Below are 24,735 nucleotides of genomic sequence, written 5' to 3'. Positions count from 1 at the left end.
CTCCACCTTCCTTTCTAAAAATTCAACCTACGCTCTTGACAAAATCCTTTGAGAAAAGAAACTTTACGGTATATGGCGATGCCAGCATGGCTCCGCAAGGGACTACACCTAATTTCTGACACCACACCTGTCCTACTTATATAAACCGATTTCTGACAGATTTCTGGTCACTCCAACACCTATCAAAATCTGTAATAGGGTATAATTAATGGTCTGACCATGCTCCAATTTCAATTAGCTATGGGGATAATCAACAACATCCGATCGCCTATGGAAACTCAACACATACATACACACATAAGGAAATACAAGAGTCCTTGGATCTGTATTTTTCCACTAATAATGTTGATATTAACTGCATTGTATTGTGGAATGTTCATAATGCTTTTATTAGAGGTGTATGTATTAAGTTATATTCCCTTGAAAAGAGACAGAGGACAAAAAAAATTAAAATTACTGACCTCTATTCAGCAAAAAGACTTAAACTTAACCCCTCCCACAACTTTCTAAAGAGCTAGCAAAAAAATGCCTACAATTCTGTACCCTTCTTCTTCATAAATTTGAATATACTATAAGGAAATTCAAAGCTAACCACTACACTCTTAATAACAAACTGGAGCATATCTAACTACTAGATTTGAAAAAACGACCTAATATATCTTGCATTCTTCCTACCCCATTACAAACCCAATTACAAGAAAACTATTTTCTCACCCTAAATCTATTTCTAGGGCTTTCATGCTTTATTATAAATCTGTACAACTTTAAATTGTGACCCTCTAATCCCCCAACCAACTACTGATATGATCACATCTTTTTTACAATCAATTCATCTACTGTCTTTAAAACTGGAACATGTCCCAATTATTGTCAGCTCCTTTCTCTATCAACAAATTTAAAATAATTATCCATACTCTACCTAATCACAAAGCTCTGGCAGAAGTTTGTATCCAGCAGAAATTTTCTTCTCAGCCACGTCCTCTGTCTGTTTTCCAAAAGGAAATGCTCCAGGCAACCATTTTAACTCCCAAAACCTGGGAAAGACCCTTCTAGTATTAGCAGCTACAGACATACGCAATTCACATGTGGAAATATTTGCTAAACTACTAGCCGAAATATTTTTAGGTATTGTTCTGCCCTCATAGGATCTGACCAAGTCAGGTTTGTTAAAAAAGCAGGTGATGTAACAAGACATTTGAATAAAATAATACATTTTGTAGAACTACAGAAATGTCCTTCTCAGCTTTTATTGTTGGATGCAGAGAAGGTAGGGTCCATTGGGGAAGGTCCTAGAAAAAATTGGGTTTAATGGGCCAATAAAATCAACTTTTCTTTCTCTATATTTCAAACCATCAGTGAAGGTTTTTTTTCATCAGGTATAATATCTGATGCTTGTATGATCACGAATGGCACCCAGTAAGTGGGAGCACTTTAACCTATTATCTTTGTTCTTCTCCTTAAACCACTGGCTGAACATATATGCTTTGACACCAAAGTAATAGGTTTTACTGTACATATCAAAGAGCATTAAATTAAATTATTTGCAGAAAATGTAATTTTGAGAATACTGGAACCATCTAAATGACTGTCCTCAATCCAATTGCGCCTCCAACGATTTAGCAATGTCTTACAAAAGAAATGAAAACAAATCCCAAATGTTGGGCTTAAATATCAATCCTGTTCTTCAAATTTCTTTAAAAAAATGTTTCCCATATTTATGGGAACCTACAGCCATAACATTTTTAGGGATATTTCTACCTTCTCACGCTATCTGACTGTCACGGCTCCACAAGGCAAAGTAGTGGACCCACTGTGTCACCCACCCTGTGCAGGGTCTAAGCAGTAGCTTGGTGTTCTCCAGAGCCTCTAGAGGTGAGGATGTTGTGCGGCAAGCTACTGCCAGGTTGTGGCCCACATGCCCGTCAAGGCAGGTGACTGCCAACAAGCAGGGACTGAAGCGTAGTACAAAAGGGAAATCCAGGAGGGAAGTCAGATGAGCAAAAAGGTCAGGACCGGCAGCGAACAAGGATGGTCAGGAAACAGGCAGGAGGTCAGGACGGGCGGCAAGCAGGAGTAGTCAGGAACGAGCCGAGGTCAGTACACGGAGAAGCAGAGCCAAAGGAACTCCTTGTTCAGGCAATTTCCTGTCGCCAGGTCACTTCCTTAAGAAGGGGAGATGGGCATGGATCAAGTGAGCCACAGACATCAATCCCACCAGCAGAGGGAGTGCTGTAGCTGGTATGGTCTCAGGTGTTATTTAGATTTTGGTCAGCAGAGGGAGCACGTCTGCAGAAAATTCTGGTTCTCCTGAGGCAAGGGAGCAGCTGACAGAAAATCACCTGACTTGGAGCAGGAAGTAAACAGAGTGTTGGATCCAGAGTCAGAGATGGTGCTGGCAGCAGGGGGGCTGCAAGGAAGGAGAGCAGGAAGGAGGCACAGGTGACCTGGACTTGCGGGAATCTGTGACACTGACTCAATGGGGCAGATTTATTAAAGCTCTCCAGGTTTGCTGGATCACCCAGCTTCACTGATTAAAGTGTATGCTCTCCAGGCTTGGAGAGCTTTAATAAATCAGGCCCAATTTGCTGAATTTTGGCAAATTTTTACCTGTCCTTTCTCAAGAGCTTTCCCACTTAAATAAAATTGAATTCCTTATACCCAGTAGAATAGCAGTATTTAAATTGCTTGTCCTCCCCAAACTTTTTTACCTTTTTTCACGATCCCTATTCCTCTACCCTGTTTGTTTTTAATGAATGTGCAAAAATTAGTAACAAAATTTATTTGAAATGACAAAAAAACTGTCATGACATGCCCTAAACTTTTGGGAGTGATAATTCTATCAAATAACTTGAGTTACTATGCACCAACGACATTATCACAAATACCCTATTGGTGGAAACCCTGACACTAATTAGTGTCCTTAATGGAATCATCCCTTCTCCCATACCCTAGTTTTAAATTTTTACATTTAGCAATGAAACTTGGCTTTCCTGTTCCTGTTAGCACTTATCCAACCATACAAGGGACTATTACTGCTTGGATATTGGCTACTTTGTATTTGGTATCTAAAAATGTTACTATACTGAACTACAAATCCTTTAATTATTTACAGCTAACCTAAATCTTAATAAATATTCTGATAGGGGAATTAAGGAAAAACATGTTTTATGCAATGGCTCATATAAAGTATTTTCCTCTTTACAAAGAGTTTTTGACTTACCAGCTTCAGGAACTATTTACTTACCTAAGCCTCTGACCTTTGTTTTATAGTACACATATTGAGTCTTCAATACTTATGGAAAGCTCTATTTATGCATTGCATCACAATTCTGTTTCTCAAAAAGTGAGTATCTCTAAATTTTACAATACTTTAATGAGAACTTGTGTTTTTCTGCCAGCTTGTCAAATGAATAAACAGTCACATGATTTGGGAATAAGTATATCCCATATTGATTGGCAAAATCACTCATAGAAAGCCACTAAATATGCTAATCATTGGGATCATAAACTAGAAAAATTCTATACTAACAGATCCTCCCAATGTTAAAGAAATTGTAGACCTATAGGCATCCTATCACACTTAATATGATATATGTAAATCCATTTGTTCTTTCTGGAACCAAGTTTTTTACGTGATTCATATTATCATAGATATTGGCTTCCCCCAACACCTAAAGTAGTTCTTTTTTACATTCTTCCTAAACTGATACCTAAGTGCATTTTACAAGGAAATGGAGACATGACATGTCTCCAAATCACAGATAAATTATAAATGATTTACCGGTAAATCTGCAATGTGCTTTTCAAAGTTTTTTGATACTTGGGATTTGGGGTTAAAACATCCTCTCTGTAAGATTGATGTCTGATCCTTTTGTTATTCTGATTTATCTTTATTTAGTTTGGTTCTGTTGACTCGCACACCATCCACACCTCCATTGGCCTCTCTTATTTAAAATAAAAAAAAAAAATGGACCTTTACTCCTTTATTCAAAGCATATTTTTTGCTGATAATGCACATCCTTTTGTTAACACATATCTTTCTTTAATCTGTCATTTTATAGCAATGCATTTTGGATTTGTTTGGCAATTAGTACATTATATGTTTTTGTATCTGAAATCTAAAAACAAAGTAAAAAAGAGTGGACCAAAGCTAGGTACACAAGTCAGTGAACAGTCGCCCAAGATAAACAGTTGTCAAGGACAAAAATCTGACATGTATACAGCAGTCCCCCAACGACATTCATCAATTTGCCATGACCACTCGGGAGTGACTATTGTTCCCTTTTATGGAAGAGAGCACTGTGAAGTGCCGCTCGTTTGTCTCTATAGCACTCTTTCATTCATTTGTCAGTGAAAAGGATCACAAAAGTGCATTGCCAGATACAATCTACTGACATACAACTGTACAAGAGTTTGATTGTAAGTGATTTGACTTCATTACATACCTTTAACAGGTTCACCATTAATTTTCCAAGTAATCTTGGGTTTAGGTTTGCCATCTACATCACAGGTAAATTTTACATGTTCTCCCGGACCACGAATTTCATCTTTTGGCCTGTTAATCCAATAGGGAGCAGCTAGAAAATTAAAAAAAGTAAAAAAAAAATTAATATTGTGTAAGAGGTCGTTATTTTATAACTAATAACTTACATAAACTGGAGTTTAACTTAGTAAACTGGAGTTTTGTAAGACGAAACAGCATTTTAAGTTTTTAGAAATGCCAAACTTTTGTAGGCAATGTACAGTGGTTTTCTACATAGCAATGTAAAACTGTCAGCATGCGCCATTGTCAGTTGCTAAACTATTTAAATGATTATTTAAAGTGCCTAAAAAAAAAAGTTAGCAATCTGAACAAATAAAGCATACGATTTAGATGGAATAATCATTCTTGAAAGAAACTTTCGAACCTTTGCTGTAAACAAAATCTGCAAAGTAGTGTAAATTTCAAAAAACTATCCAGTATTGTACAGCCTAGCTAATTCAGTTCCGGTTGCTGCCCGTTTGAGGCTAAAACTGTTATACAGCAGAACCTCGGTTATCCGACACTCACAGGGAAAGGCCGATTCCAGATAAGTGCAGTTTCCAGTTAACTTAGGTTACTCTGAAACTGAGGTTTTTCAGCCATTCAGCACTCGACTTGAATGGGGAGACTTGTCTGCATTTTCCTCTAGTGCTGAATGGCTGAGAAAAGGGAAACTCTGATGACACAGGCTGCAGGAGTAATCAAGAAAGCGGAGCTGTCGGCTGCCTGTTATCTGAAACTTTTAGTCATCTGAGTCCCGGATAACTGGGGTTCTACTGTATTGTGATGTCTTCAAGAACAACAAAATTTTACTGTAAGATCTGCCAATAAACCTTGCAACAGTTGGTGTAAAATGCATGCATCTACAATCAATGGGAAATTAAACTAATTAACTATGCCTATGTGGTATGCCAGGAAATAACTTTACTGACCAAAAAAAAAAGCAAGACTGCAGTTTGCCGTTAAAAATTTAGGCATAGACCAAACCTTCTTCCACTGAGTGCAGGTATAGTACACAGAGAAGAAGGTATAGTACACAATAACCCAAGGAACACCAAAGCATTGTTTTAAAAGAAGAAATAGAGACACATGGCATGCTCTAGTGGAAGTTTTGATTTAAATATAGGTAAATATTTTGGAAATTAAAAATTGATGTTTTGAATCAACACAAATGTCCTGCATCTAAAAAATAGTTTTAGAGGCAATTCAATTTTAGTCAATTTTAGTCTCTGGTGGGCAGTTACTGTGTATACTTGAGAATAAAGTAGCGTTTCCCTGAAAATGCCATTAAATAAAAAAATATTGGTTTGTACTCAGGTCACACCAGTAAATGGTGAAGGGTGCTTACCTTATGCAAAGTGTATACCAAAACTCACATCAGAAACATGGTAAATAGTTGTTACGCTGTTTGTTACACACTTTACATGAAGACACAGCACAATCTACTGGTGTCTGTCCCATTCTGCAAGACCTGCCTGCTCACAAATTTTGAGTGTATAAATATTTTGCAGTTTATCAAAACATTTTGCAGTATAATAACTGTAACATCAGATATGTAATCTATTTGTTAACATAGCTTGAGCCATACATTCCACTCTGACAATATATTTGTGGCGAACTTCTCCTTCAGAATTTTTGGCAATACACTCATACTCTCCATCATCATCTTCATTCACATTTTCAATACGAAGGAATTTTCTATATTCATCAAACTGAAGTCGACTAGGGTCCATATTACTAGTGAGAGGCAGCCATTCAATGTCTGGAGTAGGGCTATCCAGGGAGAAAACATAGGAAAAAAAAATTATTAAAAAGAAAAGAAAATAATAAATCATAATCTGTGATTATGGAATCCTACACATACAGTAATTTGCATTCATATATATGACTACAGTCTTAATATCTGCAAGGTATTAAATCAATCTGTAAATGGATAGAGAACTGGCTTAAAGACTGCATCCTGAGAGTTGTAATTAATGATTCATACTCTTAATGGTCTAAGGTTAATATTGGTGTACCCCAGAGTTCAGTGTTGGGACATTCACTGTTTAACATCTTTATAAATGATATAGTTTGGGATTAAAAGTACCATTTCTGTGTTTGCAGATGACCCCAAACTATGTAATGGAATTATGCCCATACAGGATGTCTAAAAATCTACAAGCAGACCTGGATGTACTGTTTTATTGGGCAGCCAAGTGGTAAATGACATTTAATATAGATAAACGTAAAGTTATGCACTTGGGAGCTAACAACATGCATGCTTCATACTGTCTAGGGGGATTACACTTGGAGCAGTCAGAAATTGAAAGGATCTGGGGGCTCTAGTAGATCATAGATGTAATACCAGCATGCAATGCCAAGCTGCAATATCTAAAGCTAGCAGGGTACTTTCTTGTATTAAATGAGGAGTAGACTGCAGAGATGGAGACATAATCCTCCCCCTGTACAAAGCATTGGTCAGACCACATCTGGAATATGCAGTCCAGTTTTGGGCAACAGTTCACAAAAAGGACATTGTGGGATTGGAGAGAGTGCAGAAAAGGGCAACCAAACCAATAAAAGGAATGAAGGGGCTCAGCTATGAGGAGAGATTACCTGAAATGAATCTTTTCTTCCTTGAGAAGTGACGTATAAGGGGGGATATGATCACCTTGTATAAATATATAAACGGACCATATAGAAATCTCTATTCCCCATTATTCACTTTGTGATCATTACAAAGAACAAGAGGGCACTCTTTGTGTCTGGAGGAAAAGAAGTTTAGGCTCCGGATAAGGAAGGGATTCTTCACTGTAAGGTCTGTGAAAATGTGGAATCGGCTCCCTCAGGAAGTAGTTTCAGCAACTACTATAGATTGCTTTAGAAAAAAGCTTGATGTTTTTCTAGAAGCCCAGAATATACCTGGGTATTAAGGCTTTAAAGTAAAAAAAACAGTGACTGTTGATCCAGGGAACATCCAATTACCTCATGGAATCAGGAAGGAATTTTTTTCCCCGGTTGAAGCAAATTGTACCAGTGGTTTTTTTGCCTTCCTCTAGACCAACTATGTCCATAGGGTTTTATATCTGGAATATGTTTATTTCTCTATTGGTTGAACTTGATGGACTTATGCCCTTGTTCAGCTTAACCTACTATGTAACTATGCCACTACAAAGGCATTGCTGTATGTCGTTCACACAGAAGCATTACAACCATAGTGAGCATTGATAGCTAAAATAATGCATGAATCAACAAAATCAACATGTATCCTAATGTATATCAATGTCAAACTGTGACCAACAGCACATAACTATATAGTACTTTAGCACAGTATAACACTGTGTAACACAGTACCTCTACCTATACAGATTTGTCAACATTCCCCAACCAATGACAACACGCCTGGGCAAGATGGCTGCCGAAAACCATCCTTTGATAGTGGGGAGGCTGGTTATTTATTTCTCAGATTTATTTCAGAGAAGAATCTGAAGAGGGGCAAGGGTTATGCAGTGCATTAAGGGTTGAGACATGACTTTTTTTTCATAAATGCCATCAATTTAACAAACCAAGAAGACTGGCTTCAAACCAAAGGTGGTTCTGAATCTGAATCTCAACCCTACTAACAATGGCCAACAAGAGAGAAACACATGTAAGCAGCTTAGAATAAATAAATGTATATCAGGCTTTGTCTGTGATGTAAACCAGCATTTCTGGATGAACAGTTAGACAAAGAGGTAAAGCAAGTTTATTTGTATGATTCCACCAACTTTCCTTGAGGTTCTGTTGTGCTTTGAACTGGTTGCACAGATAAAACAAATTTGGAGTCTGTATGCAGTTTGGACTTGTGGACTCAAAAGTATTGGGCTGTATTTATGCTGCCAATTAACTGTTTAAGTGTACAGATGGCCAAAGTAATGATTTTCAGGCAGGATTTTAAATGCAGAAGACTATATCCCTTTTGCAATAAAAAAAAATACCGGCCTGTTCACTATCTTTTTATTTATTCTGTTGAGATCTTCCGGGTCTCCCCCAGGGTCGCTGGGACTGAAACTCCCAAGGTGCATGCGTGGGAGTTAGGTCATCTCAGCCGGCCCAATGAAGATGACCGACAAATCGGAACACAAAAAAGCAGAGAAAGATTGCAACACTTGTGATGGAATGGTGCTAGCTGAGTGTATTCAAAAATCACAATCAGGCATGTGGGGTTATTTTATTATAAAAGGACATTGCCTGCACCCTCTCCCATATGTCTCCAAACTTCTTGAACGCCTTGTCTACAAAAGACTCACCCATTACCTGAGCACCAACTGTCTCCTTGACCCCCTCCAGTCTGGTTTTAGAGCTGCCCATTCCACTGAAACAGCCTTACTAAAGTGGCTAATGACCTCATCAGAGCTAAGTCTCAAGGCAACTTTTCCCTGCTCCTTCTCCTTGATCTTTACTCTGCTTTTGACACTGTTGATCACCCCCTTCTAATACAAATCATGGCTCCATTGGTATCAGTGACACTGCTCTCTCTTGGTTTGCTTCCTATCTGTCTGACCGCTCCTTTCAAGTTTCTTTCAATGGCAACTCCTCCTCACCCACACTTCTCCCTGTTGGTGTTCCCCCAGGGTAAGTCCTTAGACTGGTTCTCTTTTCTCTGTACACCTCCTCTCTCGGTAGTCTCATATCCTCCTTTGGCTTACAGTACCATCTGTATGCTGATGACACTCAAATCTATCTGTCCACCCCTGACCTGTCTCCCTCAGTCTTGGATAAGGTCTCATGCTGCCTGTCAGCCATCTCATCATGGATGTCTGACCGATTCCTGAAACTCAACCTGGATAAAACAGAACTCATCATCATCCCCCCCTCAAATTTCAAACCTCCCCCTGACATATATCTAACTGTTAACAACACTGTTATTCAGCCCTCCCCTCAGGCACGTTGTCTTGGTGTCACCTTTGACTCGGCCCTCTCATTTACCCCCCATATTCAGAACATTTCCAGGTCCTGTCACTTTCACCTACGCAACATCTCCAAAATCTGCCCCTACTCGTCCCCTGAGACCACCAAACTCCTTGTACATGCTCTTATCATCTCCCGTCTGGACTACTGTAACCTCCTCCTCTCTGGTATTCCACTAACCCGACTCTCTCCTCTACAATCTATCATGAATGCTGCAGCCAGACTCATCCATCTTTCCCTCTGCTCCTCTTTCGCTGCATCTCTTTGTAGTTCTCTCCATTGGCTTCCATTTCACCTTAGAATCAAATTTAGGCTCCTGTGTTTTGCCTTCAAATCCCTACACAGTTATTGTCCCACTTACATTTCTGACTTGGTAAAAAAAATACTCCCCCAGCCGCTCTCTCCGCTCCTCCAATGACCTACTAATGACTTCCTCAATCATAACTTCATCACACGCACGGATACAAGACTTCTCTAGAGCTGCCCCAACTCTCTGGAATGGTCTTCCTCGACCTATTCGGCTTGCTCCTACTTTCTGCTCATTTGAAAGAGTGCTCAAAACCCATTTTTTCAAGCTTGCCTACCCGGCTTCTTCTGTCATTTGAAACCATTACTACTTCCCACACTACATATCTCCCATCCTATTGTTTGTGAAATTCCCCCACCTACTAGATTGTAAGCTCTTCGGGGCAGGGTCCTCTCCTCCCGTATCACTGTCTGTATTAGTCTGTCATTTACAATCCTTATTTAATGTACAGCGCTGCGTAATATGTTGGCGCTATATAAATCCTGTTTAATAATAATAATAATATATTTCCACTTTAGTTCGATCCTCAGTAAGGTAAATATGACAGACACAATGCATAAGTGTGAACACCTATTTGTGCAAACACCTGCATGTGGAATTGCAATTATTCAAGTATCTATTGTTTGAATGATCACTGTAACAATCATTTGAAATGGTTAAAACTGCAGTATTTATTTAGAAAAAGTTGTAATTCAAAATATTCACTTATAAGGAGCTGCTGCAGCCAATAATATTAATTCAGTAAAAGTATTTCAATTTAGCCCTTTGGTAATACTGTACTTTAAGCAGACCTTACAAATTTAGAGACACAGATGATTTGTAGAATGCTTTTTTTAACTTGTATTAAGTTACACAGAATATTTGTGTTTCTAGAAACATATTGAGCTACAATTGTTGATCCTGATATTATAGCAAAATCACTGCACTTACAGTCCTTGAGCTATACACTCTAACTGAAGAGGTGTTCCTTTTAGTGCCAAGTGGTTGCTGGTACTGCCCATAGGCATCATCATTTTAGGTTTGCGAAACTTCACAGAGTTAGCTGTTAAAAAAATAGGAAAAGTATTATAAATGAAAATCAAAAATAAAATCCCTCAGTATATGTATTTAATATTGTAAAATCACCAATATATTTTCTCAAAAGCAAAGAAACACCTAAAAATACAAATTATTTATGTCAAGCTAGGGAAGGGAATACTGTACATGGTACATAGTGGAATCTTGAATGTAAATCAATAAATTTTAAAATGGGGAAAAACAACTAAACAGAGTGAATTTACAGTGGGAAAAAAAACATTGAACATGTTAATGTTTTTCTCCGTAAATATCTAATGGAGCTACTTACATGATTATTACATCAGATATTGGTAACAACCCAAGTAATCCACACATACAAAGATATCAAAGCAAATAAGTCCGGAAATTAGTATATGTGTAATGGCACAGGGAATAAGTATTGAACTTACTTACTTAAATGTATTTATTACCTAGAAAAAATTTTTTGTTGGTAATGACAGATTCAAAATGCCTGCTGTATGAAGAAAATAGTCACATCCATCACATCCCCAATTTTCTTCCATACAAACGGTCTTCAAATCTTAAAGGTTCCATCTTCTATGAACTCTGATCTTCAGTTCTTTCCATAGATTTTCAATTAGATTCAAGTCAGATGATTGACTGGGCCATTCTAGCATCCGTATTTTCATTCTCTGAAACCAATCGAGTTTCCTTGGCTGTGTTTCATTGTGGGATGATTTTCTTGCTGACATATCCATCCTTACTTCAGCATCCTGGTAGATTGCAGCAGATTTTTACCAAAAATGTCCCAATACATTTTTCTAATTATCCTTCCTTCAATTATATGAAGTTTGAGTGTAATATATGCTGAAAAAAGCCCCACACCATGATTTTCCCACCTCCAACCTTCACTGTTGGTATGGTGTTTTTTTGGGTGATCTGCAGTACCATTTGTTCTCCAAACATGGTGTCTGCAATAACATCCAAAGAGTTTAATTTTGGTCTCATCTGACCAAACTATACTCCACCAGTACTTCTTTGGCTTGTCCAAATGTTTTCTTCAGCAGCGGAGTCCTGCTTGGTGAGCATACATAGAGGCCATGTCAGCTGAGTGCATTACTTATTGTTTTCTTTGAAACAATCATACCTGCTACTTTCAGGTTTTTCTGAAGCTCTCTACAATTGATCCTTGACTCTTTCACAAATCTTCTGATTATTATTTTGATTCCTCTGTCAGAAATCTCGTGATGAGCAGCTGGTTGTGACTGGTTTGGGGTGAAATTATGCTCTTTCCACTTTTCAACTTAGGGCTCCATCTGTGTTCACTAGAACATTCAGAAGTTTAGAATTATGTTTGTAACTAATGTGCATGTGCTGTGTAGCTTGGCTCTGAGGTAACCGTCAGGGATAATACAACTCATGCACACGTGCAGAAGTTACATCATCCATTCAATAAGCCAGATCACCATCTCCTGCAGCTAGCAGTGATGACAAGTCTTGGACCTATGCTGTGGATACTTGCAGAAGCTTACCACCCACCAAAGAGTTTAGTTCCACTTTAAGGTCCATTTGCCGCAATTTATTGTAAATACACTCCAAGGCAGTAGCAGCCAACACAAATGTATAGTAGTGTATCACAAGGCACATGCCATGCATTGTGGGGCACTGCATTCCCGACAAAGTAAAAAATCAATTTACAATAATTATTGTACAGTCTTTTGCGCTTTAAAATATGTTTGTTTATGACTTTTTAAAGCTAAAACAGTTGAGTCTATTCACCTATTCGTCTCAAAAGTGCCTTAGACATACATCAAGTCAAAGACAATAAAATAATAACAGAAACACATATTTACTTGGTTTGACTTTGAGTTCAATTGGCTCTTTCTGCACAATAGTCCTGGCTCCAATGAACTGGGCATGGCAGATGTAATCAGGATGGTGATCTGTCACTTTTACATTGGAGAAATAAAGGTTTCCATTAATCCCCATTGAGACACGATTATCCTGAATAATGTGAAGTAAGGCTAAACAGAGAGGAAAAGAATTACAGATAACATTAAAACTACAAATTCACCACATAAAAATATCCATCTAAAAGCATACTAATAACAGTGCTACGATATGCAGGACAATCATAGCATATACTGATCAACAGGAACAATTACCAGTATGTAATGACAACATCAAAGTGCAAATAAAGTTTTTATTAAATATTTAAAATACAAGTTTCTAATCTATTTTAACAATTATTGCATATTGTCAAATGAGGCAAAGTCGCATAAAATATTCAGAAAATCTACTTTAATTGTACTGCAGCTAACACATGTTTGCAAAATACCTTTAATGGTATATTTGACCCCAAGGGTTGTTTAAATTACTGAACTACAGTGATGACATGTAAAATGAGGTCAGTCACGCAGGTTAATTTTGAATTAAAATACAATGCACATATCTAAATTACCTACAGCAAGGGTGCCCAACCTACTGCCCGCGAGCCACATCCAACCCTCGGAGCTCTCAGATTCAGCCCTCTCCTCATTCCCTCTCTGCTCGTTGTCTTGGGGGTGATGGAGCGTGAGCATCTACTATGTTCCTCTATGAGATCGTGCTGCCAGGAGAGGGAGCTTTCTGAGCATCCTCAATGTGAGCTCCCTGAGAGTGGGCGTGTACTATAGACCTGGCAGTCAGTTGTGTCTGCTCCCCGCCCACCTTGTACTGTGAGATAATACCAGCAGCAGCATGAGAGCTGTGTCTGTGTCCATGCAGCTGTCTTTACCCCCATGTATAAACCTTCATATCTACGGAGTCGCGGGTATAAAGTCCAAATAAAAGTCAGGGATATTTTTACAATAAAGGGGCTATTTCAGGACCAGGGTCCCCAAATTGAGTCTGCATGTTGGGAACACCCTGGGGGCCACTCTTTTGGCATAAGGGTTCTGTCAATTGTCTGTGCTGTGGTGCCTCTTGAAGTTCATAAAAATTCAAGGCTGCGCTCAGACTGGTGGGGATGTTGCACTGTGTTTACCCCTTCCTTATGACATGGAACCCTGGCGGTACGAGGGATTGAGCAGCTGATGTGCCTGTTACACATAGCTGGACACTTACCTTTTGTGAACCCAAATTTCTCTGGTAAAGAGGGATGTTGGCAACTGGACATGGGGAAGCCAGTAGAACCCCCCCCCCCTCTCTTCCCCATTAAAGTATGAGAAAGGGAAATGTAGGATAAGTGGGGGGCTCTTGTGGTTACCCCCAACTAAAATGTTATCAATCCTAACATACCATGGTGTCCTGTCACATATAAATCTCCACTTTGTTTTTTGAACCCCAGTTTTTCCTGAAAGGAGAGCTGTAGGTATATTAAAATGTAGGATAAGTAGAGGACACATGAGGCTAACCCCCCAAAAATGTTATTGCTGCAGTGCCATCACAAGATAAGAAAAACTATAGCTTTTATACCATGCTACTCTGTCACACATCTGGCCACTTACCTTCTGTTAACCCTTATTTTTCAGGAAAGGGGAAATGTTGAGTCTTGAAGATGTAGCAGTAAGAACATGTTCCCCTTGGCTATCTGTCACATAAATTTCACTTCTCTGGAAGTTTTTTTTGCAGAGACTTTGGGATACAAAATTTAGAGGCCCCCTATACCAGACAGAGTCCATTGTATTGTGTAGGCCATGTGGGTATATATGGCTGAATGAATAGGAGACCCAAAGGTGTTTATGACATGAAGCAGCTCCAAGGGACATAGAGGCACTGAGGGACACTTTACACAACCATGGCCAAAAATATTGGCACCCTAGCATTTATGTCAGAAAATGCACCACTTCCCCAGAATATTGTTGCAATTACAAATGCTTTGGTATTGTCATCTTTATTTGTTTTGTTGCCAAGAACACAAATTTGTTGGAAGAACACAAAAAAGCAGAGAAAAAAAAATTTGAGACATTGCACACAAAACCTCAAAAATGACATGGACAAAATTATTGGCACCTTCAATTTATTATTTGGTAGCACACTCTTTAGATGAAATAACTGATGTTAATCACCTTCTGTAACAACCATGGTGTTTTTTTACTTGTTTGGCAATGCAAAAAAAAAAAAAACATCTACAGGAAATCTTTGTAGGTGAAGGTGGGAACAGGCTCAGTGCTCACATTTAGTAATGGAGATTTCTTGAAGTAGAGGAACATGTACAGAGCTCATGTATGATGAATTTTTATTATAATATAGCAAAGCCTATTATAGCAAAGCATACAATGTCCCCCCTCCCATCACAACAAATGCTAATGGATCGATTTTTTTGCTCATACAGATGAGAATTCCTTTTGATTGCCATTCTTATGCATATTTTAATTGTAAATCAGCCCTATTTTGTGCCATTGTTTTGTAAATTTGTGTGCTATTCTGTTTAACCTGATAGGAGCAGCAGTAATTGGGATTCTTCTCTCCTTTCAGTGTACTGTACATTTTCTTACTTTTCACAATGTTACACAACCTTTTTTTTTCAAATAGCTTTATAGAAAAGAGACTGGAACTACTTGCTACTCACTGCTATTCATCCAGAAGATTCGTGGAGGCACAGCACTTTTCGGAGGGTTGCAAGGCAATTCTACAGCATCTCCTTCTTCAACTTCAATAGGTTCTATGATCTCTTTCTGCCATTTAGGAGTGGCTAAAAGAAGGCAAGATATGTTTCATGTTAACTTAAAAAACAGTGTGTTATTATACATGAGTGTTTTATTAGACACAGTAAAAATTTGGAAGAGAAAGTTCAAAATCGTCCGTAATCCAGTCAATAAAAACATGTTGACTTTATAGTTCCAAAACATATCAGCAAAACATATCAGCAATTTCTCCTATTTTGACCTGAACAAATGTACATGTGTTTATGTTCACCCCTGTGAACATATCCTTCCCCTACACCCCTGTTTTAGAGTATCCCTTAACCTGGGAATTGTTATGATTGTGACAAATCTAAGGCACTGTAAGGAGAACACTGACACTATAAATGAAGGATGGTGTGGTGTACTACACTTGAAGCAAATGGTGGGTGTGACCACACCGCAGTGACAGTGGAGGGAGTTTAGGGTATAGTTAAATAAAATCCGTGCCTACCCAGGGTATATACTACACACATATGCCCCAGTCATTATACCCACAGTTTTACTGAACCCCTGCTGGACTGGGAGGACATGAGCCAGAATTGAAAGGATGCCAGACTGAGCAGCATAGGTTTATCAGAATAGTAAGGCAGTCAGCTGTAAAATATGTGAATACAGAAAATAGTTTGCAGAGATGTTTGCAGGGGTTGTAGTGTGTAAAACCACTCACTGCTGTCACCCCAGCTAAAATACTTTGCTTCTGTCCATCTGTGTGTCCATGTGAAGCATTTCTTGTATTCCTCTCCAGCTTTCTTTTCCCTCAGCAGGAGGAGAGGAGACTGTGCAGGAAGGGGGGATTGTTGTGCAGTATTATTTTGTCTGCCAACTTCATGGATAGCATCTTTGTGTTGGCACACCCTACTTGATTAACTGATCTAGGCAATCACTGGTTTATGTGACAGTGATTTATGTGTAGCGGTTTATGTTTAAACAAACTGTTTTTTTTTCTTTTTGCAACCTGAGGAACACTATTAGGCATACAATATAATTTTAGAATTTAACCAATGACTCTACACTGCATAGATAGCTAAACAAATGCTTCTTACTGCTAAAAGTAAAGGCGTTGAAGTGTAGCTACAATGATACAAGACTGTATAAGTACATAGGTGTCTTCTTTACATGTGTATAGATTTATAATAGAATTTATTTCAACAATATTCCTTTTTGCATCATTAAGTTTCCTTTAACAGGGTAAATTCAACACATTTCCCAACATTTTTTCTTGGTGATGCAATGATAAATCCTGCTAAACACAAACTAAATTTAAGTCAATGTGGGATACATTTTAACGGTTAATTCTGGCCACTGAGAGGGCTGCTAAGCATTTTTGCCAAATGAGAACCAAACACAGCTATCTGAAAGGTTTTCCCTATTAAAACAATGAAATAAGAGGCCCCATGCATCAGCATGATGGACATGTACTGAACCCCTTCACACCTATTAAGCTCTCAATCCTCCATCATCAGCAACCCACAGCAACATACCCATCTCACACCATGCACCTGTCAAAGGAACCCCCCTATCCTGAAGGAGAGTTGGTAAACCCAGGGGCAAAATGAGGGAAAGAGTCAGCTGTGTTCAGATAAGAACTGGTCCAACTTTACAAGCCATAGGGGTTACCTACAGTTGTTTTTACAATTTGTTAATCTCCCTGTAGATGGCAAAAAAAAAACAAATACAGTGATACCTCGGCTAACAGAGATAATTTATTCCGGAATCACGTTTGTTAGCTGAAATCTTTGCTATCAAATGTGTTGTGTGAAAGGAAAAAAGAGGTTTGAGGCTCAAGTTTTGGTAAAATTAAAAATGTCAGTATTTTTACATAATAGATCAAAACATGATTTACATCAATTGTAGTAAGAGATTGTTGTCCATATTTAAATACTCTGGTTCTGGTTACACGTCACAGACCTAGGTATTTTTCAAAGTAGACAAAGTCTTCCTAAGCAAAAGAAAATTGTACAAAAGTTCCAATCGTTTTATATTGCATAAAACCCGAGGCATTTCACCGCACTGGGCTTCTTCAGGGATTGGTTATGAAATCTTTGCTAGCCAAAACGTGATTTCCAATAGGTTTCAATAGAAAATCATTTAATTCATTCTGGTTGCTGCCCACAATTTAAAGATACATTTTATAAAAAATAGTAAAAAGCACAATAAAAAAGGTCATAAACTCACCAAAGGCTGTGATGAACAGCTTCCCAATTGGAACAGTCAACATATTATTAGGCAGCATGGTGTCAGTTACTGTATAAAATCCTCACTGTGAGTTAATCACAAAGCAAAAAAAAAAAAAAAACTTTATGGAGCCTAGACATTTATTACCTTCTGGAGTAAGCTGTGCTTTGATATGCAAAAAGAAAAAAACTGCAGAGTTTGTCCTGGTCATTAAAGATAAAGAAGAGCTCACCCCCTAAGATCACCCCCAACCTCAGCTGTGTTTAGCAAAAGATTTCTTCTCCAAGTCATCCAAACAACCCCCTTCCAGCCTCTGTCCTGCACACGAGCAGCAGGGAGCCCCGTTACTGTTTTTTTTTTTTTTTTACATTTGTTAGCCGAGTCCAAATTCGTTAGCCGAGTCTCTTAAACAGTGGAGGGAAAAACCTGTTAGCTGAAAAATTTGTTAGCCAAGGTATCACTGTATCTAACATCTCATTTAATCCTTTGAAATGGTTATCTATCGCTAAGACACAAACTTTACTACATCTCAGCAGAAATAGATGGAACGTTCCATGCATATTTAAAAGAATAGATTGGGCAGAATACTTGGCAGCATACTAGCTGCAGAATCTGTGCGGCTTCTGATAGGCCCCAGAGATTGGTGGCAGACACTTGGTGGCAGATGGAGTGGGTAAAGTATTGGAAAATTGGAGTTATTAGTACAGAATTTTTCTGGGACAACTGCATGCTGATTCTAGGCCAGTGACTTATTAAGTGGTATAAAATAAATATGACTAACCAAAGTTTGGAGGATGGGACACAACATTTAAAATATGTAAATAAATAGGTTTCTTCAGCTAAAAATATAACCATCAGACAATTGGACTGGCAATATGACTGGCTCCAAGAAAACTTTGTGCCATCACTTCAGTTGCCCATTTGTCAAGTGCACTGGGTGCATGGGTTTCAGAGAATGAAATATGGTCAATAATACAAATGTTGGCTTTGCTGATAAAAAAAAGGCATGCTGAATCTCCTGTTTTGAAAAATCAAAGTGGCAGCCTGGCCTTGTATTACTCAAATTTAAAATATCTTCAAATTGAAATATCAAAAGTCAATTTATTGTTGGCTCTATTTGTATGATGTATATTTTTTTTTATTGCTATTTCATGTGTTTTCCTGTAATTCTGTAGGACCTGAATAAAATTTATTAAATTATTAAACAATATACATATCTATATCAATGGTCCGATACATGTTAGTTTTGCTATCAAGTACATACAAGATAGCAGTTCATTGTTAAAGTGTGACAAATGCACTGGCATTTTTTTTTTAAATTTAGTTTTTAGGTTTAGATATGTTTTAAGCTATATCTGTATTGTAAACAGATGTCAGTCACAATCTTTAAACAACTTGTGTCCTCCTTTCCACTCCTTTTTAAGTTAACTTAAGTTGACTTAATAGGAAGGAAGTTGAGGTTGTTATGCCTCAACAGGTTATGAGAAAGCAGCAGGTAATATGGAAAATTTATCATACCAAGAAGTGCATGCTTTTATTAGTATAACATGTTTCCTTTGGCAGAATGAGCTAGTAATGGCTGATAGGTTAAGGACACTGTATAATTGAATACAGTATATTTGATATACATTGTATAACACAGCTCAAAAAAAAAAGATTTTTTAATATATTTAGTGTATTCAGGTCTGCTGAATCCAGAAATGACCGATGTTTTGCATTTTAAAAAATAAATGTAGCATTATTTTCATAAAACTTTCATTTGCCTTCTTTTGTGTTCATACAAACTCTTTTTTTTTCAGAAATATGAGTTCTTCAAGAAGTTGTTTAAATGACCCTAATGTATTTTGCTACATTTGTGGTGAATATTTTCGGCAAAAACATTGCAGAATTTGTGAAACAAGCATATCTTGCATATTTTGGTAATAAACTTGGGGACCAAGATAAGTTTTGGGCTCCCCATATGGTATGCAAAACTTGTGTAGAGTGTCTACGTCAGTGGAAAAATGGAAAACTGAAAAGTTTGAAATTTGGTGTACCTATGGTATGGCGAGAGCCCAAAAGTCATCATAAAGATTGTTTTTTTTGTGCTCTGAATGTAAAAGGTTTCAACTGTTACAAGAAAAACAAGTGGGAGTACCCTGATTTGAAATCGGCAAGACGACCTGTGCCGCATGGTGCTGATGTTCCCATACCAGTGTTCAGTACACTCCCTGATATTCCTGTATCAAACATGGAGGATATACAGGGTTTGCAGTGTAATCCAGGAGTTAGCAGTGGAAGTGAATGTGAAGGAAGTGTTTCATCAAACCAGCAGTTCTCCCAAGAAGAGCTCAATGATTTAATATGTGACCTAAGTCTGTCAAAACAATCTGAACTTTTAGCATCCAGACCAAAAAAAAAAAGAACTGTCTGAGACCAGAAGTTAAAATAACGGTATATATGACGAGATGACAATTCTACCATATTTCAGTGAAGATGGAGACTTCTGGACTACTAGTCCATATGGGAGTACCAGAATACCGAGCAGTAGACAGGTGGCTTTTCATATACAGTTCCACTCGAAGTTTGAAATCTGTTTTACTGCAGATGCAGACTGCTATGCATCAATTCTAATTGGTCACTCAACAAAACTTAAAGAAGAATATGAATATATCAAAATGGTCTAACAAAAGATTTGCTATCATGAACACCAATGGTCAATGTGTTGATTTAAAAATGGTGAACTTCCTACTTAGACAGCAAAGTGGATACACAAAGTACCCATGTTTCATCGGCTTGTGGGATAATTAAGCAAAGCAGGATCACTTGAAAAAAGTGACATGGTCTGCAAGGTAAAACGTGAAAAAAGGTGCAGCGAACATCATTAACGAACCATTGGTTGACAAAGAAACTACACATAAAGTTGGTATTATTGAAGCAATTTGTTAGAGCTCTGAACAAGGACAGTGATTGCTTCAAATACATTTGTAGATTCATCCCTGGATTAAGTACTGAAAAATTTAAAGCAAGAATCTTTGAAGGACCCCAGATTTTGAAACTGATAAATGATTCAAATTTCACAAGTTACACGACACTGATACTGAAGCTTCTGCCTGGCACAGCTATGTCATGGTTGTCAAGAAATTCTTGGGTAATCATAGAGCACGTAATTATGAAGAACTGGTACAAAACTTGCTTTTAAACTTTAAAAATTTGAGTGCTGTTATGAGCATAAAGGTACACTATCTCCATAGCCATTTGCAAAATTTTCCAGAATACCTTGGTGATTTCAGCGAGAAACAAGTGGAGAGGTTTCATTAAGATATAACGGTGATGGAAGAAAGGTATCAGGCAGATGGGATACACACATGATGGCAGACTACTGCTGGAGCCTTCAATGTGATTGGCCTGATCCTTAGCATTAATATTATTATTATTTTTAAACAGGATTCATATAGCGCCAACATAATATGCAGCGCTGTACAATAAATAGGGGTTGCAAATAACAGATGAATAGAGACAGTGACACAGGACGAGTGGACCCTGCCCCTAAGAGCTTACAATCAAGTAGGTGGGGGAATTAGCACACAATAGGAGGGGATATATGGAGAGGAAATCATACAAACAGAGTTTCAATGACTTCTTTGTGATTAGTTCTGTAAATATACCTAATGTTATTATTATTTATTATTATTACACAGTATTTATATAGCGCCATCATATTGCGTAGGACTGTACAAAGTCCATAGTCATGTCACTAGCGGTCCCTCAAGGGGGTTCACAATCTAATGGCCCTACCATAGTCATATGTCTTTAATACAGTCTAAGGTCAACTTGGGGGGAAAGCCAATTAACCTAACTGCATGTTTTTGGGAGGTGGGAGGAAACCAGAGTACCCAGAGGAAACCCACACAAACACAGGGAGAACCTGCAAACTCCATGCAGATAGTGTCCTGGCCAGGATATAAACCTGGGACCCAGCACTGCAAAGGCCAGAGCACTTAACTCTGAGCCACCGTGCTGCCAAATATAGAATATATTGACATTAGGTATTTTAAAAATTAAATTTTGTATACATTTGCATATCTAGTTTAATTTTGCTTAATTTTTATGTTTCTTTAGTTTTCTATGAGGTTATTATTGAGGTCATTATTTTGATAACTAGAGTCAATCTAGCAAAACCAATCCATATTTGGAATCTGTGCCTCAAACATAATCTAAAATAACATTATTCTGTTTGGCAAGAAAATGTTTGTTAAACAGTGTAATTATTATTATGAAATTAAGTGCTGATGCTGACATTTTCTGGATAATGAAATGGTAAAGAATAGTCAGTTTTCTCCATGCCTGGCTCACTTTTAAAACGGGCATTCCCTGGGACAAGTCATGTGGTCTAGCTTTTAGAACTGTTGCTTTTTTGGACCATTGTAGGTATTCAATAAAGATAAGTATTACCTTTTAAATAAGCAGCACCTGTGTGTTTTGTGTCATTTTTTAACTCGCACTTAACACACAAATTACTAAAAAAAATTAGATAGTTCACATGCACCACCACTCTCCCTGTCTGGAGAAGTCCACTAATGAATAGTTTGGGCTAGCCTTTATTCTCCTTAAAAAACTTTACAGTTCCTACTGAAACACTAAAACATGGAGATCCTAGAAAAGGATTTTTCTAAAATCCTCTGGAGGTCCAACTGGAAACCAGCATATTCGCGATAAAACCATATATACATAGTTGTTTCAGAGGAAGGCAAAAAACCCTTATAAAGCATAATTCAATTTTCCTCATAGGATCAGGAAACAATTTTTCCCTTGGTGGAGCAATCAGATATTTCCTGGATTAACAGTCTCTACTTTAATTTCTTTATTACCCAGTTATATACTGTGCTTTTAAAAAAGCATCCAGCTTTTTCTTCATTCCACATATTGTGATCATTCCACATATTCATAGAGCTTATTGTGAAGGATCTCGTCCTTATACCGAGATTTTCCTTTTTTCTCCAGAAGCAAAGAGTGCCCACTTGTCCAATGCAATGACCTTTAAGTGAATATTTCTTAAGCAAGGACCATTTATATATTTTATCTAGGGTGCTTATATCTCCCTTAAACTCTTATTCTCAAAGGAGAATAGACTCATTTAAGCTAATCCCTCCTCCTTCATTCCCCTTATTAGTTAGTCCCTATCTCTGCACTCTTTCCAGTTCCACAATATCCATGTTGTGAACTGGTGCCAAAAACTGGACTGCATATTCCAGATGGGGTTTAATTCTTTGTACAGAGGGAGGATTATGTCTATCTCTGCAGTCTATACCTAATTTAATACAAGAAACTTCGCTAGCTTTGGAAATTACAACTTGGCATTGCTCCCCCTTGACTGTATAATTCATGCATGTTGTAAACCCCTAAGAGGATAATTTAACGTTTATCATTATGAAATTTAATTTGCCACTTGGCTGCCCAATTAAAAAATGCATCCAGGTCTGTTTGTATATTATAGACGACCTCTATGGACTTTATTTCATTACATAGTTTGGTGTCATCTGCAAACACAGAAATTGTATAGAAATGTTAAACAGTAAAGGTCCCAACACTTAACCCTGGGGTACACCACTAATAACCTCAGACCATCCAGAGTATAAATCACTAACCTGCTATTCCACTGTCAACCTGTTTACTTACTCTATCTCCTCATAAAAAGAGAGTAAATTTGACAACTTTGGTCTTTCCTGAATTCATGCTTACTATTACATAATCATTTTCTAGCAGAAAATCCTCCATGTGGTTTTTTATCAAATTCTCTAGGACCTTTCCAACTATAGACGATAAACTTACTGTTCTGTAGTTACTTGGTAATGACTTTGCTTCATTTTTGAAGATAGGAACTACATTGCCCTTACCCCCAATCCATTGGTGCTATGCCAGTGATTAAACTTTCAATTCCAAACTCTATATCATTAATAATATGTTAAATAGTAATGGACTTGATACTGAAGCCTTGGGTGCACCGCTAATATTCTTAGACCCTTCCGAGTATGAGTCATCAATCACTTCTCCCTGGATGTGGTCTTTATTGCAGTACTGTGTCAAATGCTTTTGCAAGTAAACTATAATAAATGCTACTGCATTGTCATAACTGTTTAGTTACTTCCCTGTAAAAAGAAAGTACATTTGTTTGACAACATCAGTCTTTCTTGAATCTGATGAAGAAAGGTAATTATTTTATCTATTCTATTAATTTTACTATTGATTTGCGTTGATTATATGCTTTAGCTAATACATGACTGTTTCTCTTAATAGAGTGATTTGAGGGGACCCTGGTACTGCCATTGCCTGTTCTAGATATTCTTGGAATTTGTGGGATGGCAGCTGTTATTATACCAGCCTTAACGGAGTCTGTTAAGATAAAAGTATTAATTATGTCTTCATTAGTTGTAGTAACTATGAATGGCATGTTGATTCTACTATGTTTATTTATTGTAACAAGAACAATATATCTTTTTGAGTCCCCACTTCATATCTGTTCAGAATTTCAGCTTAAATGGACCTCATTTGGGACTAGTAGTCAGACCTTCTCATAGTGTGCTTTGCTCTCTTAATCTTTTACTTTGTTACTTTTATTCTAAATAAACTCACTAGATCATGTCACTGCGGACAGAGGTATTGTTTTTATTTTATCAATTGGTGTAGAATTTTCTGGGCTGCCCCGAGGATTAGCTGCTTTCCACTCCTGTGCACCACCAGGCCTGGAGGACTAGGATGGACTATTGCAGCCACAGGTAAGATTTGCTTACCAGTTTCTCCTTTCCTCTTGATCAGGGACGCAAGGTCCCTGTGCCGGCGAGATTTTATTTCTTACCATTCTATTGCTGCTCTCTCTCATTTATCTCAGGAATCTCGGGAATCACGCCGGATTGAGTCAGGTCGCTACTCCACATTCCCTTTAAGCAAATTTTGGACATTCTGCTTGTCTACCTGTCTGGTTTTATAAGCATACATTTCAGACAGGAATGGGTAATATATTAGCCAAGTGTGGGCTGTGAAACAGAAATGTGTCTCCCAGTAGAAAGTGAACCTGAGAAGGCTACCCACCTTCTGCTCCAGCTGCTGTATCTTCAGCTGCACCCTCCCCCCCCCCT

At 37.8% G+C, this 24,735-nt stretch overlaps 1 protein-coding gene across 3 annotated transcripts in view; it reads right to left on the bottom strand.

Annotated features, from left to right (window-relative positions):
* L1CAM (L1 cell adhesion molecule) overlaps positions 1–24,735 on the bottom strand; it is a 214,613-nt gene that overhangs the window by 82,122 nt on the left and 107,756 nt on the right. For all 3 annotated transcript variants that reach the window (XM_072431770.1, XM_072431771.1, XM_072431772.1), the window contains 5 exons: positions 15,331–15,453; positions 12,632–12,802; positions 10,692–10,803; positions 6,111–6,295; positions 4,446–4,577 (listed from right to left, as the gene is read on the bottom strand). In XM_072431770.1, the coding sequence (XP_072287871.1) occupies positions 4,446–4,577; positions 6,111–6,295; positions 10,692–10,803; positions 12,632–12,802; positions 15,331–15,453 (723 nt within the window). The remainder of the gene's footprint in view (positions 1–4,445; positions 4,578–6,110; positions 6,296–10,691; positions 10,804–12,631; positions 12,803–15,330; positions 15,454–24,735) is intronic.

Source organism: Pyxicephalus adspersus, chromosome Z (genome assembly GCF_032062135.1).
Source record: "Pyxicephalus adspersus chromosome Z, UCB_Pads_2.0, whole genome shotgun sequence".
NCBI lineage: Eukaryota > Metazoa > Chordata > Amphibia > Anura > Pyxicephalidae > Pyxicephalus > Pyxicephalus adspersus.
Note: the sequence above shows the minus strand (reverse complement) of the source record. Positions and strands in the feature narration are given on the sequence as shown.